The sequence below is a fragment of the Nomascus leucogenys genome, chromosome 11, assembly GCF_006542625.1.
Source record: "Nomascus leucogenys isolate Asia chromosome 11, Asia_NLE_v1, whole genome shotgun sequence".
NCBI lineage: Eukaryota > Metazoa > Chordata > Mammalia > Primates > Hylobatidae > Nomascus > Nomascus leucogenys.
Genome location: NC_044391.1, coordinates 54080511 through 54100075, shown reverse-complemented (window position 1 = coordinate 54100075; position 19565 = coordinate 54080511). Strand labels below are relative to the sequence as shown.

The window sequence follows — 19565 nt, the reverse complement described above, 5'->3', positions numbered from 1 at the left end:
CATTCAGCTGGTCCATAAAGACCTGCCAGTTATGGAACTAGGTGCTACTTATACAGACCTGTCCTTTCAGCCTTTTTTGGGACATTTTCTGCTGCATGTAGTCCAGCCTGCATGTCTGTCTAAAAATGTAGCATCCGAAGCTAAACTCGGTACTCCATGCTCGCAGCTCGATCAGGAGAGACTGGCAGATCAATCCCCAGTCCCCTGGAAGGGATGTCCCCTCCCCTCCAGCTGTCTGCAGACCATACCACAGCGTGGCCTTTTGGTAGCCACCATCGCTTGTAGCCATTAACACTCGAGTCTTTTCTCTTACACTGTTGTTCAGCTGTGTCTCTCACTGTACCTTGGTTCTTTAACCTGAGTTTAAGATGTCTGCTTTATAAAATAATCAATCCAGCTCAGGGTCTTTTTAAGTAGGGGGCTCCCCAGCACAGCCCAAGTAGGATTTGATTTACTGAAATCTACATTGCACTTAACTCAGCAGAACTGCAGCTCCAGGAAAGTGCAAACACACCAGGAAGCCCGATCGCCCTGAGTGGGAGAGGATTGGGAGGTGACCACAGGTCATTTGGGTGAGGACAGCAGAGGTTGGGGGCACTGAGTCAGACCCTGGTGCCCCCGAGCCCTCTCTGCTGCACCTCATGCACTCTCATACCCCACACTTCGCCTTCCAGCCAGGAGAGCACGTGCCCCAGGCTGTCCCCCACGGCTCCTGTGCAGGCTGCCCTCTGGCCCCTCCCGACCAATGGCTGCTCCTGTCTCTTCACAGACGTGGGCTCCGTGGAAGGCCTGGCCTATCACCGTGGCTGGGACACTCTCTATTGGACAAGCTACACGACATCCACCATCACACGCCACACAGTGGACCAGACCCGCCCAGGGGCCTTCGAGCGTGAGACCGTCATCACTATGTCTGGAGATGACCACCCACGGGCCTTCGTTTTGGATGAGTGCCAGAAGTGAGCTGCTGCCTGGGGATGGGGGTAGCAGGGAGAGGTGGGACTCGGGGTGGCAGAAACTCCCCAGGCAGACCCAGGCGGGGGTGCAGGAGAGGCAGGCCCTGACTTGAGCTCCACCCTTCCCTGCTGTGTGATCTGGGGGGAGTTGCAAAAGCTTCCCAAGCCTCAGGTTCCTCTTGTGTGATACAAGCTGGCTAAGATTCCAGCTGCCTGCACCAAAGGAAGCATCAGGATTGTGGGGGACGCTCTGCCTTTGTGATTGATTCATTCATCAGAGCACCATGTTGGAGGCACAGGGTAGGGCCTCTAGCTCTGGGATCCAAAGCTTCAGGCAAAGAATGCTTGTCGAACCCCTCGTACAGAAGCCTGAGGCTGGGCCTATCAAGCCACCTAGCTGGGTTGAGAAGTCATACTTGTGGGAAGTGATGGTAACTGGCACAGGGCTGTATACGGGTGACCACAGGCGTCATGAAGGCAGTAGATTGGCTCAGAGCCTGGAATTGGAAAAGACAAGGAAGGCCAGCTTGGACAGGGGAAGTGCTTTGAGCAAAAGCCTGAAGAAAGGCAAATTCAAGGCAGGGAGGACAGAGGGGGACCTCTGCATGCCATGGGGCGTAGGCAGGCCCGAGCCCAGCCGGGAAGTGAGGTCAGGGTGCGGAGGAGTTAGGAGCACAAGCCAGGACAGGTGGCAGGAAGCACCCGGGGGTGGGTGCTCCCCCTGGAGGGTTCACCCGAAGTCAGCCTGCTCTGTTCTCCCGCAGGGGCAGCCCTCATCCCGGCTGTTTGGGCCTCTAGTGAGCCACCCCCTCGCCTTAGGGATCCTGGCCCACATGTTAGCAACATTTTTTTCCCAGTTCAGCAGTGCTTGGAATGTTTTTCAAAAGCTTTACTAGGAAACTAGTAAACACAGCCCAAAGCAGCTGTATAGATATGTGAGTGTCCCGAACCCAGATTCTCCCCACCAATGTCAGTCACGTCCAACCTGGCTCAAGGGCCCTCTGTTTCCTCCTGCCTCTGTCATCTGGCATGTCTGCAGCTGATGATGGAGGTCCAGCCCCCCTTCCATGACCCTTGGCTGCCTCACCTGTCTGGGGATGGCCTCAGAGCCTGTCTCTCATGAGTCTGAAGCCTCCCTGGAGGGTCCAGCAGGGCTGCCTGGCCCTCGTCCCAGAGGATGTGCCCCCCTGGCTGCCCACCAAGCTCCTTTCTTATGAGCCCAGGGGATTCCATCACACATTCAGCGAGTGGCTTTTGAGGGCAAAGAAGGTGCAGAGGACCCAGTGGGGAGCGCAAGGGGCGTCATGAAGAGCTTCATGGCTGTGTGCTGAGGACTGGCCCCACCTGGAAGTCAGGGAACGTGTCCTTGAAGAGGCGGCATGTTAGCCAGCATCTGAGGATGGCAGGAGTGGCTGAGTGGGAGCATGGTCCCAGCGCCCAGAAGAAAGAGCTGAACCAGCAGGAGGGGCCCTCCCCCTGGCCACAAGGAGCAGGCACTTTCGGGGAATCGGAAGATTGTGGACCCCAGTGGAGAGGGCAGGGGCCAGTGGAGACTCCAACAACCCAGCCTCCTCCTGAGCCCTCCCCACGTCAGCACTGGAGCACCGATGGCCCTGTAGAGCTCACAGCAGGATAGTTAGAAGGTCCGCCATGTTCCTGGACGCTGAGCACCTACCCCAGGAAAGCCTCTCTCTCCCTCCTGCCCCATTCCTGGGAAGCAGGTTCACCCAGAACACAGTCGTGTCACATGGAGGAGTTTGTTGACGCCGGGAGGAAAACCACTTCTCACTGCAGGTGCGAGTTGTTTCACCTGAGGTGTGGGAGTCCCTGGTGGGGACTGACAGGCCAAGTCCAATCCTCCAGGAAGATGACCAGCTGCTGCCCCAGGATACCCATTTTCCCTTATGGAGGCTAGAAGGACACGCCGCCTCCCTCCCAACTTACATCTCGATTCCAGAGCCACCGCAAACCCCTGCTCTCCTCCAGGATGAGGCCCTTAAGATCAGAGCTTCTCATGAGCTCGCCGAGGCTCAGGGCAGCCAGTGTCTCCAGAGGGGCAGAGCAGCACCATTTTCCTACGTGAGCCCAGCAGAAGGCGGGATAGTTCAATGGTGCTGGAGACGCTGGGGGTGGGCAAGAAGGGTGCGACCTGGAGAGGTCTGAGGAGACAAGTTCACAGGCCAGAGGACAGATCTGTGGCCAGAATAGTGAGGGGCGGAGGTGGGAGGGGGCCAGAGGCACTGGGGTGGGGGCAGGGGCAGGTCCTGTCAGGGAACTGGGGAACGGAGCTGGCTTTTGTGTGGCTTTAGTGTCTCAGACTCCACTGTGCATAAAGATCGCCTAGGAGCAAGAGAACGTGGAGTCCCCTGCCCCGCCCTGGGCCTAGCTGAGTGACAAGCTCTGGGACCGAGGGCCCAGGGCTCACCATCCAATGCCGGTGGTCCGAGGACCACTCTGTCACACCCAGGGTAGTGCATGACCAGCCCTGAGGCCTTCCACAGCCCCCTTCCAGCCTCAGCACCACCCCACAAGGAGCACGGCATAATTGGGGGCTGGCTGTTCCCATTGCTTCCTTTACTGAGAGGAAACCAAGGCTCAGAGGGGCGACAGGCTCATTCAAGATCCGAGCCGTTACAAGGCAGAACGGTGGCTCCAACCCCAAACATGCAAAGGCCTCAAAGTACGGAGAAGGGGACTCTTGAGAGCTCCTTAAGGATAGGACCCACATACCCCAGGACCTGGGACACATGCCACACTCAACTCCACAAGGGCTTCCTGAATGATCTGGAAGACAGCCAGCCTCCCTGCACAGAAGAGAGCAGTTACGAATAAACTCCTGGGAAATACTCACATAGCGTGTGCCATCTGTCCTTAAGATGGAGATTAACTTCTTCCACTCTCACAACCATCCTGCGAGGCAGGTGGTGCTACCATCCCCACCTCATAGAGGAGGAAACTGAGGCACAGGGCAGTTGAGTAAGTTGCCTAAGGGCACCTAGCTGGTGGGTGGTGGAGCCAGGGCTGGAACCCCAGAGCCTGTCTCAGTTGGCTGCACCGGCTCTCTTCTTTGCAAGTAAACAGTCACTGCCCAGATACTGCAATGTGAATATCTCACACTTGGCCCTCATCCCCTCACACTCAGCCACCTCGTGTGTGAGCTGTCTGTGCAGTAGCGGGGCCCTTCCTGGGCATCGGGGCACTGCTGGCCTCTATGGCTCTGGGGCGGCTTTGCCCTGGCAGGCCTCCGGGTTCCAGGTGCCTACGCGTCCTGGCCTGTGCCCTCTGTGGTGGACTCTCAGGCTTTGCCTCCTGATCTCTGGACCCTCTTCCCCCAGCCTCATGTTCTGGACCAACTGGAATGAGCAGCATCCCAGCATCATGCGGGCGGCGCTGTCAGGAGCCAATGTCCTGACCCTCATCGAGAAGGACATCCGCACCCCCAACGGGCTGGCCATCGACCACCGTGCTGAGAAGCTCTACTTCTCTGACGCCACCCTGGACAAGATCGAGCGGTGCGAGTATGACGGCTCCCACCGCTATGTGAGTCTGCGGGGTGGGTGAGCTGGCGGGCGGCTGAGGGGAGGCCGGGGCCGGGGTCAGCCGTCAACCGAGACCGTCCAGGCACAGACATGGTGGGAACAGCTGGGCGGAGGTGAGTCCCTCCAGGCCCCAGCCTCGGTCAACCCCACCCTGCCCAGGTTGCTCCTCATCAGCTAGATGAGGGAGATGGCAGGATGCCTCTGCGGGCCCTCATTCTGTAGCTGTCAGAGGCCAGGCCAGGCTGTGGTCCGGTGGAGACTGGGCGAGAGGCCCGAGCGATGCTGTGACGGTGATGGCGCTGTCTCCACAGGTGATCCTAAAGTCAGAGCCTGTCCACCCCTTCGGGCTGGCCGTGTATGGGGAGCACATTTTCTGGACCGACTGGGTGCGGCGGGCAGTGCAGCGGGCCAACAAGCACGTGGGCAGCAACATGAAGCTGCTGCGCGTGGACATCCCCCAGCAGCCCATGGGCATCATCGCCGTGGCCAACGACACCAACAGCTGTGAGTGGGGCTGCCGCCACCTGCCTTGCCCTCCTGCCTGTCGTGCCTGGACATACAAACACACACCCCACACACACCCCACACATACCACACACACCCCACACACCCCACACATACCACACACGCACATCCCACACATACTACACTACACACACCACACCCCTCCCACACACACAACACACACACAACACACCATACACACCCCCCACACACCACATACACATACACCCCCGACACGTACACACACATACACACCCCACACATATCACACGCACACCCCACATACGCCACACCACACACACCCACCACACACATACCACACACACCACACACCACACACCACATACACACCACAGACAACCATACTACATACACACCCCCCACACACACCACACCACACCACATACACACACTACACACACACCACACCACATTCCCCACACACACACCACACCACATACACACATTCCCCACACACACACCACACATACCACATACACACACCACCACACACACAATACATACACCACATAGCACGCACACTGCAGCACACACAAAATATACATCACACCATACAACACACCACACACACCACACAGGACACATACACCACACACACAACCAACACACACCACATGCACACACACACACACACACAACACATATACACATACACACACCACACATACTATACCACATACACACGCAGCACACACACCACACCACACACATACCACATACACACATACCACACACACTGCAGCACACACAAGACACACACCACACCATGCAACACACCACACACACACCACACACACACACCACACATGACACATACACACCACACATAGGACACACATACACATGCCACACACCTACCACCCACAACACATATCACACACACACACCACACGTACCACAAACACACCACACACACACACACATCACACATCACACAGACATACTATAAACACCCCACACCCCACACACCACACACTTGCCTGGTCCTGCTCTCCCTGGGCCTCCATTACTCAGACACACACAGCTGTACACACCTTTGAAACTGCAAAACCCCCAGTGCTCCTGTACCCCTTCCCACCAAGGCATCTATGCACACAGATGGACTCTGCACACGCCTGGCATCTCCTCCACATTGCACACACACATTCATGTCACACCCACCCCTCAGGGCTCATCCATGCCCTCGGTGCCCCCACCCCCACCCTGGTCACTCTCCTCACTTGGAGCCACACAGACAGCCGAGAGCCTGGGTGCACGTGCCCTCAGTGGGCACAAGTACATGCCCCAGCGCCCCCCACCACGGACCTGCAGCTTTCCCAGGCGTCTCCCATGCGCCCTTGGGCTCACTACTGCACCCGTGATCTCAGGGCCCTCAGACTCCAATCTCCCAGAAACACTCCTCAAAGCCCACGGTGCCCTGCCTAAAAGCACACACATCCTCAACAGCACACCCGCCGAAAACCCCATGCACCTGGCCCTCCCACAGCAGCCATCCCCATGCAAGACTCCCCACTGGCTGCAAGCCGCTGTTCCTGCCATGGCTGAGCAGGGCCTTGGGAGCTCCATGAAGTCAGTGAGTGGGCGGGTGCACTGTGGGTGCATGCACAGCAGAGAACACTCTCCAGCCCTGCGCCTGCCCTGTCCCTGCTCAGGTGAACTCTCTCCATGCCGAATCAACAACGGTGGCTGCCAGGACCTGTGTCTGCTCACTCACCAGGGCCACGTCAACTGCTCATGCCGAGGGGGCCGAATCCTCCAGGATGACCTCACCTGCCGAGGTGAGAGAGGCAGGGGGGAGGGGCTGGTGGGGAACCCAAGCACACACCAGGGATGGTGACCATCTCCCCCACATGCTCCAGCCCAGCACCCCAAAGCCTTTTGCCAAGAAGAAGCTGATGATGACCTCAGCTCCCCCAGGGAGGAGGCGTGGGCACTGGGGCCCACAGCCCTGGCTCAGAAAGCTCCTTCCACCTCCCTCCCCAGCGGTGAATTCCTCTTGCCGAGCACAAGATGAGTTTGAGTGTGCCAATGGCGAGTGCATCAACTTCAGCCTGACCTGCGACGGTGTCCCCCACTGCAAGGACAAGTCCGATGAGAAGCCATCCTACTGCAGTAAGGAGCCCCCTGCAGCCCCTGCCTCTTCCAGGCCCAGAGCCCAGGTCCCCCTCCCCCAGGCCCCTGCAGGATGGAGCAGGATCAGGACCCAGCTTCCTGACCATGAGTTTTGGGAGCTCATGAAGGGCAGAACCACTGTGAGCCTGGACTGGGCCTTTGGGTTTGGGGGCGGCCAGCTGGACACGTGCATGACGTCTCAGGGAGGCAGCCCTTTCCCTGTGCCTGTGGCTGACGCGCAGCCTACTCCTCCATTTGCAGACTCCCGCCGCTGCAAGAAGACTTTCCGCCAGTGCAGCAATGGGCGCTGTGTGTCCAACATGCTGTGGTGCAACGGGGCCGACGACTGTGGGGATGGCTCTGACGAGATCCCCTGCAACAGTAAGTGAGGCGCACTGGCATAACCCATCTGTACCTCAGTTCCTGCCCCACCCCTCCCTGGCCGAGCTTTGTCCCTGGGCCCCGTGGTGTCTGGTTCAAGGCACTCTGTGACAGGCCAGGGCAGGTGCTGTGGGCCAAGAGTTCTGTCCTGCATCCTCCTGGCCCCCACAGAGAAAACTCTGGCCTGACGGTACGGGGCGGGCACTGTTCTAGAGACAGCCTGTGGTGTGGGCGAGTTCCGCTGCCGGGACGGGACCTGCATCGGGAACTCCAGCCGCTGCAACCAGTTTGTGGATTGTGAGGACGCCTCAGATGAGATGAACTGCAGTGAGTGACGCCCTTTGCTGGCACCTCTGGGCTCCTCCCCATCGCTCACTGCATCTCCCACCTTCAGGCCCTCCTGCAACTGCCCACATTCCTCTCTGCCTTCCCTCATCCCTGCTGACAGCCTCCATCTCCCTGAGGCCCCGTCCCCATCCCGCTCCTGCTCCTGGGCTCCTGTGGGCTTCCGAGAGGGGGCAGTGAGGAGATGGTGCAGACAGCGCCCCACCGGAAGGGCACCGTTCAACTTTTGGAAAAGCATGAAGGCTCCATAGGGCTGGCAGCTGCCCCAGTCGGGTGTGATCCGGGGAGAACCAGGTATCACCCTCACCCCTGCCCCCACCAGGTGCCACCGACTGCAGCAGCTACTTCCGCCTGGGCGTGAAGGGTGTGCTCTTCCAGCCCTGCGAGCGGACCTCACTCTGCTACGCACCCAGCTGGGTGTGTGATGGCGCCAATGACTGCGGGGACTACAGTGATGAGCGTGACTGCCCAGGTGGGCAAGGGCAGGTGTGTGGTGGGTGGTGGCCTGCGGTGAGCAGGGCCCTCACACCTGCCTCGCCCCTCAGGTGTGAAACGCCCCAGATGCCCTCTGAATTACTTCGCCTGCCCTAGTGGGCGCTGCATCCCCATGAGCTGGACATGTGACAAGGAGGATGACTGTGAACATGGCGAGGACGAGACCCACTGCAGTGAGTGACCACTAAACCCACTCAGTGCTCCAAGAACCTGCTGGGCCCCACTTCTTAGTCCCCCCCCAGCAAATGCCCGCTTGGAAAAGGGCACCCAGAGCCTTCACCCCCTGCCCCACACCCCAACTCTTGAGGTCAGACTCAGAGACTCTGCCTCTAGCTGCTGCTGAGCCCCCCCACAGAGGGGTGCTGTGGGCATCTCTCCTGTCCTTCGCATGGCATCAGCCTCCCCAGGTGGGCGATCCCCGCCCTTCCCCATCTAACTGTGGCTTCTGACTGCCCCAGACAAGTTCTGCTCAGAGGCCCAGTTTGAGTGCCAGAACCATCGTTGCATCTCCAAGCAGTGGCTGTGTGACGGCAGCGATGACTGTGGGGATGGCTCAGACGAGGCTGCTCACTGTGGTGAGGAAGCTGGGATTGGGCCGGGGGAGGTGCCCCAGGGAGGGACAGACCCCACCCAACTCCACCCCACACACAGACACCCCTGCAGACGACGGCGAAGCATCACCCACTGCTAGCCCTGATCCACCTCCTCCTAAGTCTCTCGGTGGCCCCCTCTCCCCCTACAGAAGGCAAGACGTGCGGCCCCTCCTCCTTCTCCTGCCCTGGCACCCACGTATGTGTCCCCGAGCGCTGGCTCTGTGACGGTGACAAAGACTGTGCTGATGGTGCAGATGAGAGCATCGCAGCTGGTTGCTGTGAGTGGCAGGGCCACGTGGAGCGGGTGGACAGCAAATGGCCACAGTCTCACTTTGCAGATGAGGAAGCCGGGGTGCAGGAGAGGAAATGCCTCAGTGGGGTCCACTGGGGCGGAGCCCTAGCTGTAGCCCAGGTGTCCAGACTCCTCATCCAGTGCCCTGCCCACTCTACCAGGAGAACCACAGGAGGTCAGAGTGGGGGACGGTCAGCCGCTGGCCGGGCAGGGCTGAAGGGCTGTGTCCACCTCTGTCCGCAGTGTACAATAGCACTTGCGACGACCGTGAGTTCATGTGCCAGAACCGCCAGTGCATCCCCAAGCACTTCGTGTGTGACCACGACCGTGACTGTGCAGATGGCTCTGATGAGTCCCCTGAGTGTGGTGAGCCCTCGGCGGTGGTGGGAGGAGGCCCTGCCCTCCGCCGGGCCAGGGCATCAGCCTCACAGGTCCGTTACTCCCCCAGAGTACCCGACCTGTGGCCCCAGTGAGTTCCGCTGTGCCAATGGGCGCTGTCTGAGCTCCCGCCAGTGGGAGTGCGATGGCGAGAATGACTGCCACGACCAGAGTGACGAGGCTCCCAAGAACCCACACTGCACCAGCCCAGGTGGGCCCCAGACCTGGCTCCCCTCTGCCCCCTCCCCAGACTGCCCGAGACCCCGCTGACCTGCCGCCTCCGCCCCTCCGCAGAGCACAAGTGCAATGCCTCGTCACAGTTCCTGTGCAGCAGTGGGCGCTGTGTGGCTGAGGCACTGCTCTGCAACGGCCAGGATGACTGTGGCGACAGCTCGGACGAGCGTGGCTGCCACATCAATGAGTGTCTCAGCCGCAAGCTCAGTGGCTGCAGCCAGGACTGTGAGGACCTCAAGATCGGCTTCAAGGTATGCCCAGCCCTGGGGAGGAGCTTCCACACCCCAGACTTGCCAGGAACGCCTTTCTCCACTGCCTCATTCATTCATTCATCCCCTAGTCACTGGGGATACAGCAGTGAATGAGACAGAAATCTGCTTGGTTGGGGTCTGCCTCTATCTGGCAGGTAGACAGCCAGCAGATTTGCTGACAGATGAGATACGGAGTGTGAGAGGAAGAGAGGAGTGAGGCGTCAAGTAGGCAAGAGATACACAGGTCTGGAGTTCAAGGAGAGGCCCAGGCTGGAGAGGGAAGTCCGGGAGTTATCACCATAGAGATGTTATTTGAATCTATGAGCCTGAATATGATTCCCAAGGGAGCAGTGTAGGTGGAGAAGAGAGGAGTCCAAACTCTGAGCCCCTAGCTGAGCAACAGCCAGGAGCAGGGAGGTGAGGGGACCAGCAGAAGAGCCTGAGAAGGAGCAGCTGCTGAGGCAGGAGAATAGCCACGAGAAGAAAGCATTTCCAGGGGGAGGGCACGTGCAGCTCTGTCAAATGACACTCGGGGGCACACAGAAGGAGGCCTGCACTGTGGGCCAGCTGGGTGGACTCAGTACCCATGTGCTGCTGCCCCTAGTGAGGCCGGGTAGAGGGAATTGGAGTCTCTGAGCCAGGTCTCCAGGGTGGGAGGCCCAGACCCTGCCACACGCCCAGCCCAAGGCTCCCTGTGCCTGCAGTGCCGCTGTCGCCCTGGCTTCCGGCTGAAGGACGACGGCCGGACGTGTGCTGATGTGGACGAGTGCAGCACCACCTTCCCCTGCAGCCAGCGCTGCATCAACACCCATGGCAGCTATAAGTGTCTGTGCGTGGAGGGCTACGCACCCCGCGGCGGCGACCCCCACAGCTGCAAGGCTGTGACTGGTGAGATGCACGCTTGGAGGGCATGAGGTGACCCAGGCATCTAGGGGCTGTGTGGGACCGCCTGGGCAGCAGAGCTCCAGACAGGCAGGAGATCAGGGCCGCTAGAATGTGCCAGGAGCTGAGGCAAGATCCTCTGTCTGCAGACGAGGAACCGTTTCTGATCTTCGCCAACCGGTACTACCTGCGCAAGCTCAATCTGGACGGGTCCAACTACACGTTACTTAAGCAGGTAGCAAACCCAGGCTCTCCTCCCCGGTGCCCATCTCCCAGACCCAGCACAGCCTCCCCTGCAAGTCTCCCCGCTTAGGTCCAACCATCCCTCCCCCAGATGCAAATGTGGCCCCTGCTGCCACAACCGACTTCTACTCTCCCTCACTCCCCAAATCCAGGGCCTGAACAACGCCGTTGCCTTGGACTTTGACTACCGAGAGCAGATGATCTACTGGACAGATGTGACGACCCAGGGCAGCATGATCCGAAGGATGCACCTTAATGGGAGTAATGTGCAGGTGAGGCGGGCGGCCCTCGGCGACAAACACTGGCCCGCCTCAGATGACTGTTTTCAGATCGTCTCTCCTTCCCGCCCACCAACCCAAATTGCTTCCTTCTCACTCCACTAGTCACTGTATGACTGCTTGCTTGTTCTAGCTGCTCACCCTCCTCTGGGCCCAGACAGCAAGGACTGGGAGATTCCTCTTGCTCTTCCCCTCGCTGCCAGCCCCACATCTCCTTAATTATCAGGAAGTTCCCCATGAGGTCTGGCCAAGCACTGTGAGGCTTGGGTTGTGGTTCCATTCACCTAGAACCCCCTCTCCTAGAGCCTCTGCCGACACCTACACAGTGTCAGGCCCAGGACTGGGCATTTTACTTCCATGGTTCTCCCACCAGAGCTGGCAGAGGGAGCTCTACCCCATTTTACACGTAGGGAGGCTGAGCCTCACAGAGGCTTGCAGGTGCTCCTCCAAGTTACCCAGAGCTCTCCCTCCCCTGCCCCTTCCTGCAGGTCCTACACCGTACAGGCCTCAGCAACCCCGATGGGCTGGCTGTGGACTGGGTGGGTGGCAACCTGTACTGGTGCGACAAAGGCCGGGACACCATCGAGGTGTCCAAGCTCAATGGGGCCTATCGGACGGTGCTGGTCAGCTCTGGCCTCCGTGAGCCCAGGGCTCTGGTGGTGGATGTGCAGAATGGGTATGTGGCTGAGGAGGGTTGGGGGAGCCCCTGAAAGCAGCATCCAAGCCCAGCCTCCCTGCAGGCCACTGGTGGGATGGGTTACAGGATCTCCCAGGGCTCACTGCCTACCCATCGCCAGGTACCTGTACTGGACAGACTGGGGTGACCATTCACTGATCGGCCGCATCGGCATGGATGGGTCCAGCCGCAGCGTCATCGTGGACACCAAGATCACATGGCCCAACGGCCTGACGCTGGACTATGTCACTGAGCGCATCTACTGGGCTGACGCCCGCGAGGACTACATTGAATTTGCCAGCCTGGATGGCTCCAATCGCCACGTTGGTCAGTGTGCCAGTGAAGCTGTCCAGGCACAGCAGACTCAGTGGGAATGGAGGTCTGAAGCGACAGGGGATCAAGTTTTGGGGACAAGAGTGGACGTAAAAAGCGGAGGATATGGCCTGAGGACACCACTTGCTGGTTCAGAGCACCCCGGGGGCTTCCCCAGCCTGGCCACCACCCAGCTCCCTTGGGAAGGAAGAGGAGAGGCCTTTCCATTGTATACACAGTTCTGGAGGACTGGCCCCTAGGAGGGTGGGGGTGGGAGGCCTGCGATTGGGAACTGCAGTGCTCCCCACTTCCCGAGGGGAACCATACACTGGCGGGGCAGGAACTTGCCATGAGGCAGTCTAGGTTTGAACTCCAGCTCTGACACTTGTTAGCTGTGAGACCATGGGGGGCCCCTGAACCATCTGTAACTGGGGCTGACACCCACCTCTCAGGGTGGTAGTGGGGCTTGAGGAGGTGGAGTGGGCCGACACCCTGTCCGAGCTTGGGCTGACTGGCACTGTGCCTGCCCCTCGGCCCCACAGTGCTGAGCCAGGACATCCCGCACATCTTTGCACTGACCCTGTTTGAGGACTACGTCTACTGGACCGACTGGGAAACAAAGTCCATCAACCGAGCCCACAAGACCACGGGCACCAACAAAACGCTCCTCATCAGCACGCTGCACCGGCCCATGGACCTGCATGTCTTCCATGCCCTGCGCCAGCCGGATGGTGAGCAGGCAAGGGGTGGGAGCAGGCGAAGGGTGAGCCAGGCACCGGGGTCCCTGGGAGTTCCTGCTCATCCCTTCTCCAGCATTGACCAAACCCTCCTGGCCAGACACTGGGAGACTCCAGGAGGGTCTAGACAGGGGATGGTCTGGCTCCCAGGAGCTTCAGCCCGGCCTGGATCCAGCCCTGGAGTCTGGCAGCAGCAAGGCCCTGAGGCCAGTCAAGTGGGGGTCTGGGTGCCGGGCCCCCAGAAGGAAGGCAGGCCCCTGGGAGGGAAGCACAGAGGAGGTGGGGAGCTGGCCTTCAGGCCTGGCCTGATTCTGGGACCTTGAGAGGATCCTCTCCTATCTCCGGCTTCAGCTCCCTCCTAAAAGAGGCAGGGTTCAGACCCACCCGCCTCCGTCCAGGATAGAGTGAGTGAGGCAGCCTTTGGTAGGCCAGAAAATATCACCACATTTCACAATGTTTTCTCTGGCAGTGCCCAATCACCCCTGCAAGGTCAACAATGGTGGCTGCAGCAACCTGTGCCTGCTGTCCCCTGGGGGAGGGCACAAATGTGCCTGCCCCACCAACTTCTACCTGGGTAGCGACGGACGCACCTGTGTGTCCAACTGCACGGCGAGCCAGGTGAGGCTGTCCCCCAGACCCCATTGCCAGTGCCCGCTCCCCAACCCCCCAATCCTCCTTGGACCCCAACACCTGCTCTGTCCTAATGTCCTCACGCATCTGGTTTCCCCACACTAACACCCCCACATTTCTTGCCTACCTCTTGTCTCCCCACAGCAATACTTTTACCCCCGTCACCTCACACAGACACCTCCACACCCTAACCTTGACCCTCCTCACCATGCTCCAGTGCTGCCTTCCCCACCCTGTCCCACGCAGCCCCATACCTGGCCTTTCTGCACTCACCATATCCCAACCTGCCCCATAACACCCTGACCCCTGCCTCAACTTCTTTGAAACATCCAAGCCCCTCAAAAGAAAGACTTCTGAGTCCCCCAGACCCCCACCAACCCCTCTTGCCCCCACCTGCCCTCCAGTTTGTATGCAAGAACGACAAGTGCATCCCCTTCTGGTGGAAGTGTGACACCGAGGACGACTGCGGGGACCACTCAGACGAGCCCCCGGACTGCCGTGAGTGCCTGCTGGGGGTGACAGGAGGGCCCCCAGCTGTGTCGGAGGCCTGACTCCTGAGGCTTTGAATGGCCACTGGAGAGGCTGGGGCTGTGGTGCCCTGCAAGTGGACCTGGCCGTGTCCACCCCAGCCACTCTGACTCTGAGCCTCCCTCTCTGGCAGCCGAGTTCAAGTGCCGGCCCGGACAGTTCCAGTGCTCCACAGGTATCTGCACAAACCCTGCCTTCATCTGCGATGGCGACAATGACTGCCAGGACAACAGTGACGAGGCCAACTGTGGTAAAGCACTGCCCGCCCACCTTCCCTCCTTCCCCAGCATCTTCCCCACCCCAGGATTTGGGGCTTTCAAGGGCAGGGAAGTTGCAGCCCATGGCAGCTTGCTCTCCAGGCTGGATTCCTGCGGCTCAAGCCTGTGTCCTCCCTGCTGAGGGATGGGCACCCTCTCCCTGCCCCTGAGTCCTCCCTTCGCCACGAGTCACCCCCTCCTCCCTCCACAGACATCCACGTCTGCTTGCCCAGTCAGTTCAAATGCACCAACACCAACCGCTGTATTCCCGGCATCTTCCGCTGCAATGGGCAGGACAACTGCGGAGATGGGGAGGACGAGAGGGACTGCCGTGAGTGTTGGAGGTGGCGGTGGGGCAGCGGTGGGAGATGACATGGAAGCAGGGCAGGCAGAATTTCCCCACAGCTTTGAGAGGCTCTCAAATAGCTTTAGTAGATGGGCAACACAAATTATATTGGATGTAACTTGCTTTGCTCATAAAAATCATCATGCATGATACAGAGACATAGAGATCCAGAAAACAAAAAGCACCAAAACTGGGGATAAACTGTTCCTTCCTCCCAAGAAGTTGCTGCCAGGACCAAGGCCAGGGCTTGGAAGAGGGAGAAGACGGTGATGGTGAACTGGAGTAGCAGGTGTAAGGGAGGGCCCTCATTCTCTTGCCTGCCCCGCAGCCGAGGTGACCTGCGCCCCCAACCAGTTCCAGTGCTCCATTACCAAACGGTGCATCCCTCGGGTCTGGGTCTGCGACCGGGACAATGACTGTGTGGATGGCAGTGATGAGCCCGCCAACTGCAGTGAGTTGCCTGGCCTGGGGCCCAACTTCCCTCTCCAGTGTCTGCTGCTCACACCACCCCGATGTGTGACCCCCTCAGTGGCCGCTCCCACAGCCTCCCCACCCTCCCGGCACACTCCTGGAAGGAGTCTCATCCTCACCCCATGCCCACCTGCTTGCAGCCCAGATGACCTGTGGTGTGGACGAGTTCCGCTGCAAGGATTCCGGCCGCTGCATCCCAGCGCGTTGGAAGTGTGATGGAGAGGATGACTGTGGGGATGGCTCGGATGAGCCTAAGGAAGAGTGTGGTGAGCTGAGACCCCGCTCCAGGAGGAAGATGGTCTACCTGAGTGGGAGGCATGGCGCCCCTGGCAGGCGGCGGGCTGGAGGCCGCCTGCTCACCGGTCTCAGCGTGGACCTGGTGCTGGGCTTCCTGGGCCTGCTGTGGGGCTGGGGAAGGAAGCCTGGCTGGAGCTCACTTCCCCACATCCACCCGTGCCCCATGTCTCCCAGTTTCCCTATCCCTGCCCCTGCCCACGCCTCATCCACACATACCTGTGTGGAGTTTTCCCTGCCTACCCTATGGGATATGTTCCTCTCCTCCCCAAGGCAGCTGCCCACACACACACCCCCAACCATGTCTCCTGTCCCCAGACCTCCTTATAGACCCCACATCTCAAAACACCGCCTGGGCTCCCCGCAGCTGACCCTTCCCAAGCTGGGATGCCCACCATCCCTGCCAGGCCAGCCTGACCATGCCTGCTTGGACCCTAATGTCTGCCCCAGCCCTGTCCCTGACTGCCCTGACACTTGCCTCCTCCAGATGAACGCACCTGTGAGCCATACCAGTTCCGCTGCAAGAACAACCGCTGCGTGCCCGGCCGCTGGCAGTGCGACTACGACAATGATTGCGGTGACAACTCCGATGAAGAGAGCTGCAGTACGTCCCCAGCCACCCAGCCCCGCGTGAGCCCCTCCCAGGCCTGGCCCTTGCCGCGCCACCCTCCTGCCACAGGCCTCGCCAGAGCTGGCGGCCACCTCCCAGGGCGGGGGCAGGAGCCGCCCTCCTCACCCACCCCACTCCATGTCGTGTATTTGAGTTTGTGCCATTTCACCTCATCTCATGTTTCTCTCCATTTTCACACTGTCCTCTTGGGGTTGCAGAGGTAGGTGTCTCTGATGTGCCTGTGCTCCCACCATACCCCCGCCTCTGTCCCAGAGCCCCTGTCCCTGTGCCGTGCCTCTACCCATCATCCTTGATTGACCTCTCCCCAAACCCTGGTGCTTGTCTCAGTGGTCTTGCCCCCGCTCCCGTCCCCAAACACAGTCTGTCCTGAGGGCAAGGCCAGGGACCTGTGCCCTCTCTGGTGTCTGTCCCATGGGGTAAGTGTGAGCCCGCCTATGCCTAGCTGTTCCACGGGGGCAGCCAGTGGGCTCTGCCAGGACTGGCTCGGCCTCTGGGTCAGTCAGCTGTGGCCTTCAGAGACACGGGGATGGGCCTTGGGCTGGGGACTGTGGTACTACTGAGGCCTGGAGTCCTTGTGCCCACCCTCCTGGGCCTGTCTCCCCCTGTCCTTCCCAGCCCCTCGACCCTGCTCCGAGAGTGAGTTCTCCTGTGCCAACGGCCGCTGCATCGCGGGGCGCTGGAAATGCGATGGTGACCACGACTGCGCGGATGGCTCAGACGAGGTGGGCAGGGAGATGAGAAGGAAGGAGATGGCCTCAGAGGAGTTCAGGCAGGGCTTGGGGGGTGCCGAGAGCTGACCAGCTGCCTGTGCCCATGCCCACAGAAAGACTGCACCCCCCGCTGTGACATGGACCAGTTCCAGTGCAAGAGCGGCCACTGCATCCCCCTGCGCTGGCGCTGTGACGCAGACGCCGACTGCATGGACGGCAGTGACGAGGAGGCCTGCAGCACTGGCGGTGCGCCCCTTGGCTTGGTCTCCCTGGGTCCTCCCTCTGCTGCCCACCCTGCCACATGGCCTAGTCATTCACTCATTCTTTCTCTTCTGTATTCATTCTTCATGCAACAAATACTTATTGAGCATTTACCATGTACCAGGCACTGCCATAGGTGTTAGGGACGTAGTAGTAAACAAGACACAGGGCCCCTGAATACACATTTTTGTGCGGGTTGTGCCCCAGCTCAATGCCCCCTAGTCTAGGGGACCAGTTGAGCTGAAATCCAGCAAACCCTGAGGGCTGTGCCCATCTAGGGCCCACCCCACAAGTCCCTCCGAGACAGTCTGCTGCCCCAAGAAGAAAAGCCCTGCCTATTTTCCCTTCCTGGGGACAGTGAGACAGTGCCTGTCCCTCGCTGACCTGCCTGGCCTCGGCAGCACAGAGGGGGCAGGTGAAGCCCGGGGTGAGAAAAGACTGGGGTTTGAAGCGGAAATCCCAACTGTGCGGGCAGATGTCTTGGCTCTGCCTTGGTAGGCCAGGCACAGGGATGGGAACGTGGTCTTCCATTCCCAGCCCAGTGCTGTTCCTGCATCCCCGCTGTGGAACTACACAGCACAGTGCCCTGCCACATACCAGAGAAGCAGTGCCCTCTGAACTACTCCAGACACCCCTGAAAAAATGGCCTCTTCTCCCCTAAATACCAGAGGAGGCAGTTTGGCCCCACCAAGTAGAAAATTAAGAGACCTGGCTCCAATCTGGCTGTGCCACTGCTTGCCTGGTGACCCCTCTGAGCCTGGAACCCCCACCTGTGGAGACGGGTCTAGGTGGGCTCATGGCTCATTCTATCTCTTGGCTCCCCCTGGCACCAGTGCGGACTTGCCCCTTGGACGAGTTCCAGTGCAACAACACCTTGTGCAAGCCGCTGGCCTGGAAGTGCGATGGCGAGGATGACTGTGGGGACAACTCAGATGAGAACCCCGAGGAGTGTGGTGAGATTTGGGGTGGGGCTCCCAAGCTCCCCAGTGGCCAGCAGCCACCCCCCACTCCCAAGACTGATTCTGGCTCTGTGTCCCCCTGGCTGCCGCAGCCCGATTCGTGTGTCCTCCCAACCGGCCCTTCCGTTGCAAGAATGACCGCGTCTGTCTGTGGATCGGGCGCCAATGCGACGGCATGGACAACTGTGGAGATGGGACTGATGAAGAGGACTGTGGTGAGCAGGGGGCCCACGAGAGGCCTGCAGGGGCGGGTAGTGCACAGTGGGGTGAGTGTGGGCCTCGTGGGAGCTGCACTGGGGTTAGGGTTAACCAGGAGGACTTGCCCAGGAAGGGGAGGGAGGATCTATTGCTAGGAGCCTGGGGGCTCTTCGTTAGGAAAGAGAAGCCCCTGGGGAAGGCTCTGGGGGCTGCCTGATGCCTTAGGTCTTGCAAGTGGGGCTGGGAACCCAAACATTTGACCTGCTCCCCCTGCAAGCCTTGTCACTTAGGAATTGGGAGCCACTGTTATCTATGGGGTTGCCGTGGGAGGAGGGGGCAGGGGTGAATACCCAGGGCCTAAAGCCTCCGCCCTCCTCAGAGCCCCCCACGGCCCAGACCACCCACTGCAAAGACAAGAAGGAGTTTCTGTGCCGGAACCAGCGCTGCCTTTCCTTCTCCCTGCGCTGCAACATGTTCGATGACTGCGGGGACGGCTCTGACGAGGAGGACTGCAGCATCGGTGAGGCCCAGCAGCGGACCGGACACCGGTGGGGAGCGGGGAGAGCCAAGCCCTGGCCTGGGGTGGCTCAAGGGAGGGCATCCACTCTCTGTCCCCCACAGACCCCAAGCTGACCAGCTGCGCCACCAACGCCAGCATCTGTGGGGACGAGGCACGTTGCGTGCGCACTGAGAAAGCGGCCTACTGTGCCTGCCGCTCGGGTTTCCACACTGTGCCTGGCCAGCCCGGATGCCAAGGTAGGAAAGCAGGGCAGAGCAGGGGCGGACACCCCAGCTGTGGACTCCCATGACCCTCTCTGTAACCCTTAGACATCAACGAGTGCCTGCGCTTCGGCACCTGCTCCCAGCTCTGCAACAACACCAAGGGTGGCCACCTCTGCAGCTGTGCTCGAAACTTCATGAAGACGCACAACACCTGCAAGGCCGAAGGTGCCGGAGCCGCCAGAGGGCAGAAAAGCTGGGTGGGGCAGGGCGACCGGGATAATATCAAACGGGGCCGACTTGGAATTGAATCTCTTCCTGCGGACATCTT

The 19565-nt window shown here is 60.0% G+C and overlaps 1 protein-coding gene across 2 annotated transcripts in view; it reads left to right on the top strand.

The window, feature by feature from the left end:
- LRP1 (LDL receptor related protein 1) overlaps nucleotides 1-19565 on the top strand; it is an 84876-nt gene that overhangs the window by 57775 nt on the left and 7536 nt on the right. The window contains exons 42-75 of one of the 2 annotated variants that reach the window (XR_004032282.1): nucleotides 770-959; nucleotides 4292-4496; nucleotides 4807-4999; nucleotides 6673-6798; nucleotides 7004-7132; nucleotides 7394-7513; nucleotides 7727-7840; nucleotides 8181-8330; nucleotides 8404-8526; nucleotides 8812-8928; nucleotides 9096-9224; nucleotides 9482-9604; nucleotides 9687-9827; nucleotides 9911-10101; nucleotides 10806-10989; nucleotides 11133-11218; nucleotides 11379-11498; nucleotides 11993-12180; nucleotides 12302-12507; nucleotides 13035-13223; nucleotides 13699-13847; nucleotides 14264-14357; nucleotides 14521-14637; nucleotides 14856-14975; nucleotides 15319-15441; nucleotides 15602-15727; nucleotides 16243-16359; nucleotides 17000-17108; nucleotides 17210-17342; nucleotides 18191-18310; nucleotides 18409-18531; nucleotides 18894-19034; nucleotides 19136-19270; nucleotides 19343-19462. Coding sequence is in view for 1 of the 2 variants with exons in the window: in XM_030822396.1 (XP_030678256.1) it covers nucleotides 770-959; nucleotides 4292-4496; nucleotides 4807-4999; nucleotides 6673-6798; nucleotides 7004-7132; nucleotides 7394-7513; nucleotides 7727-7840; nucleotides 8181-8330; nucleotides 8404-8526; nucleotides 8812-8928; nucleotides 9096-9224; nucleotides 9482-9604; nucleotides 9687-9827; nucleotides 9911-10101; nucleotides 10806-10989; nucleotides 11133-11218; nucleotides 11379-11498; nucleotides 11993-12180; nucleotides 12302-12507; nucleotides 13035-13223; nucleotides 13699-13847; nucleotides 14264-14357; nucleotides 14521-14637; nucleotides 14856-14975; nucleotides 15319-15441; nucleotides 15602-15727; nucleotides 16243-16359; nucleotides 17002-17108; nucleotides 17210-17342; nucleotides 18191-18310; nucleotides 18409-18531; nucleotides 18894-19034; nucleotides 19136-19270; nucleotides 19343-19462 (4749 nt within the window). In the remaining variant the exon portion in view is untranslated. The remainder of the gene's footprint in view (nucleotides 1-769; nucleotides 960-4291; nucleotides 4497-4806; nucleotides 5000-6672; nucleotides 6799-7003; nucleotides 7133-7393; nucleotides 7514-7726; nucleotides 7841-8180; nucleotides 8331-8403; nucleotides 8527-8811; nucleotides 8929-9095; nucleotides 9225-9481; nucleotides 9605-9686; nucleotides 9828-9910; nucleotides 10102-10805; nucleotides 10990-11132; nucleotides 11219-11378; nucleotides 11499-11992; nucleotides 12181-12301; nucleotides 12508-13034; nucleotides 13224-13698; nucleotides 13848-14263; nucleotides 14358-14520; nucleotides 14638-14855; nucleotides 14976-15318; nucleotides 15442-15601; nucleotides 15728-16242; nucleotides 16360-16999; nucleotides 17109-17209; nucleotides 17343-18190; nucleotides 18311-18408; nucleotides 18532-18893; nucleotides 19035-19135; nucleotides 19271-19342; nucleotides 19463-19565) is intronic. The other variant, XM_030822396.1, reaches the window with a different exon arrangement.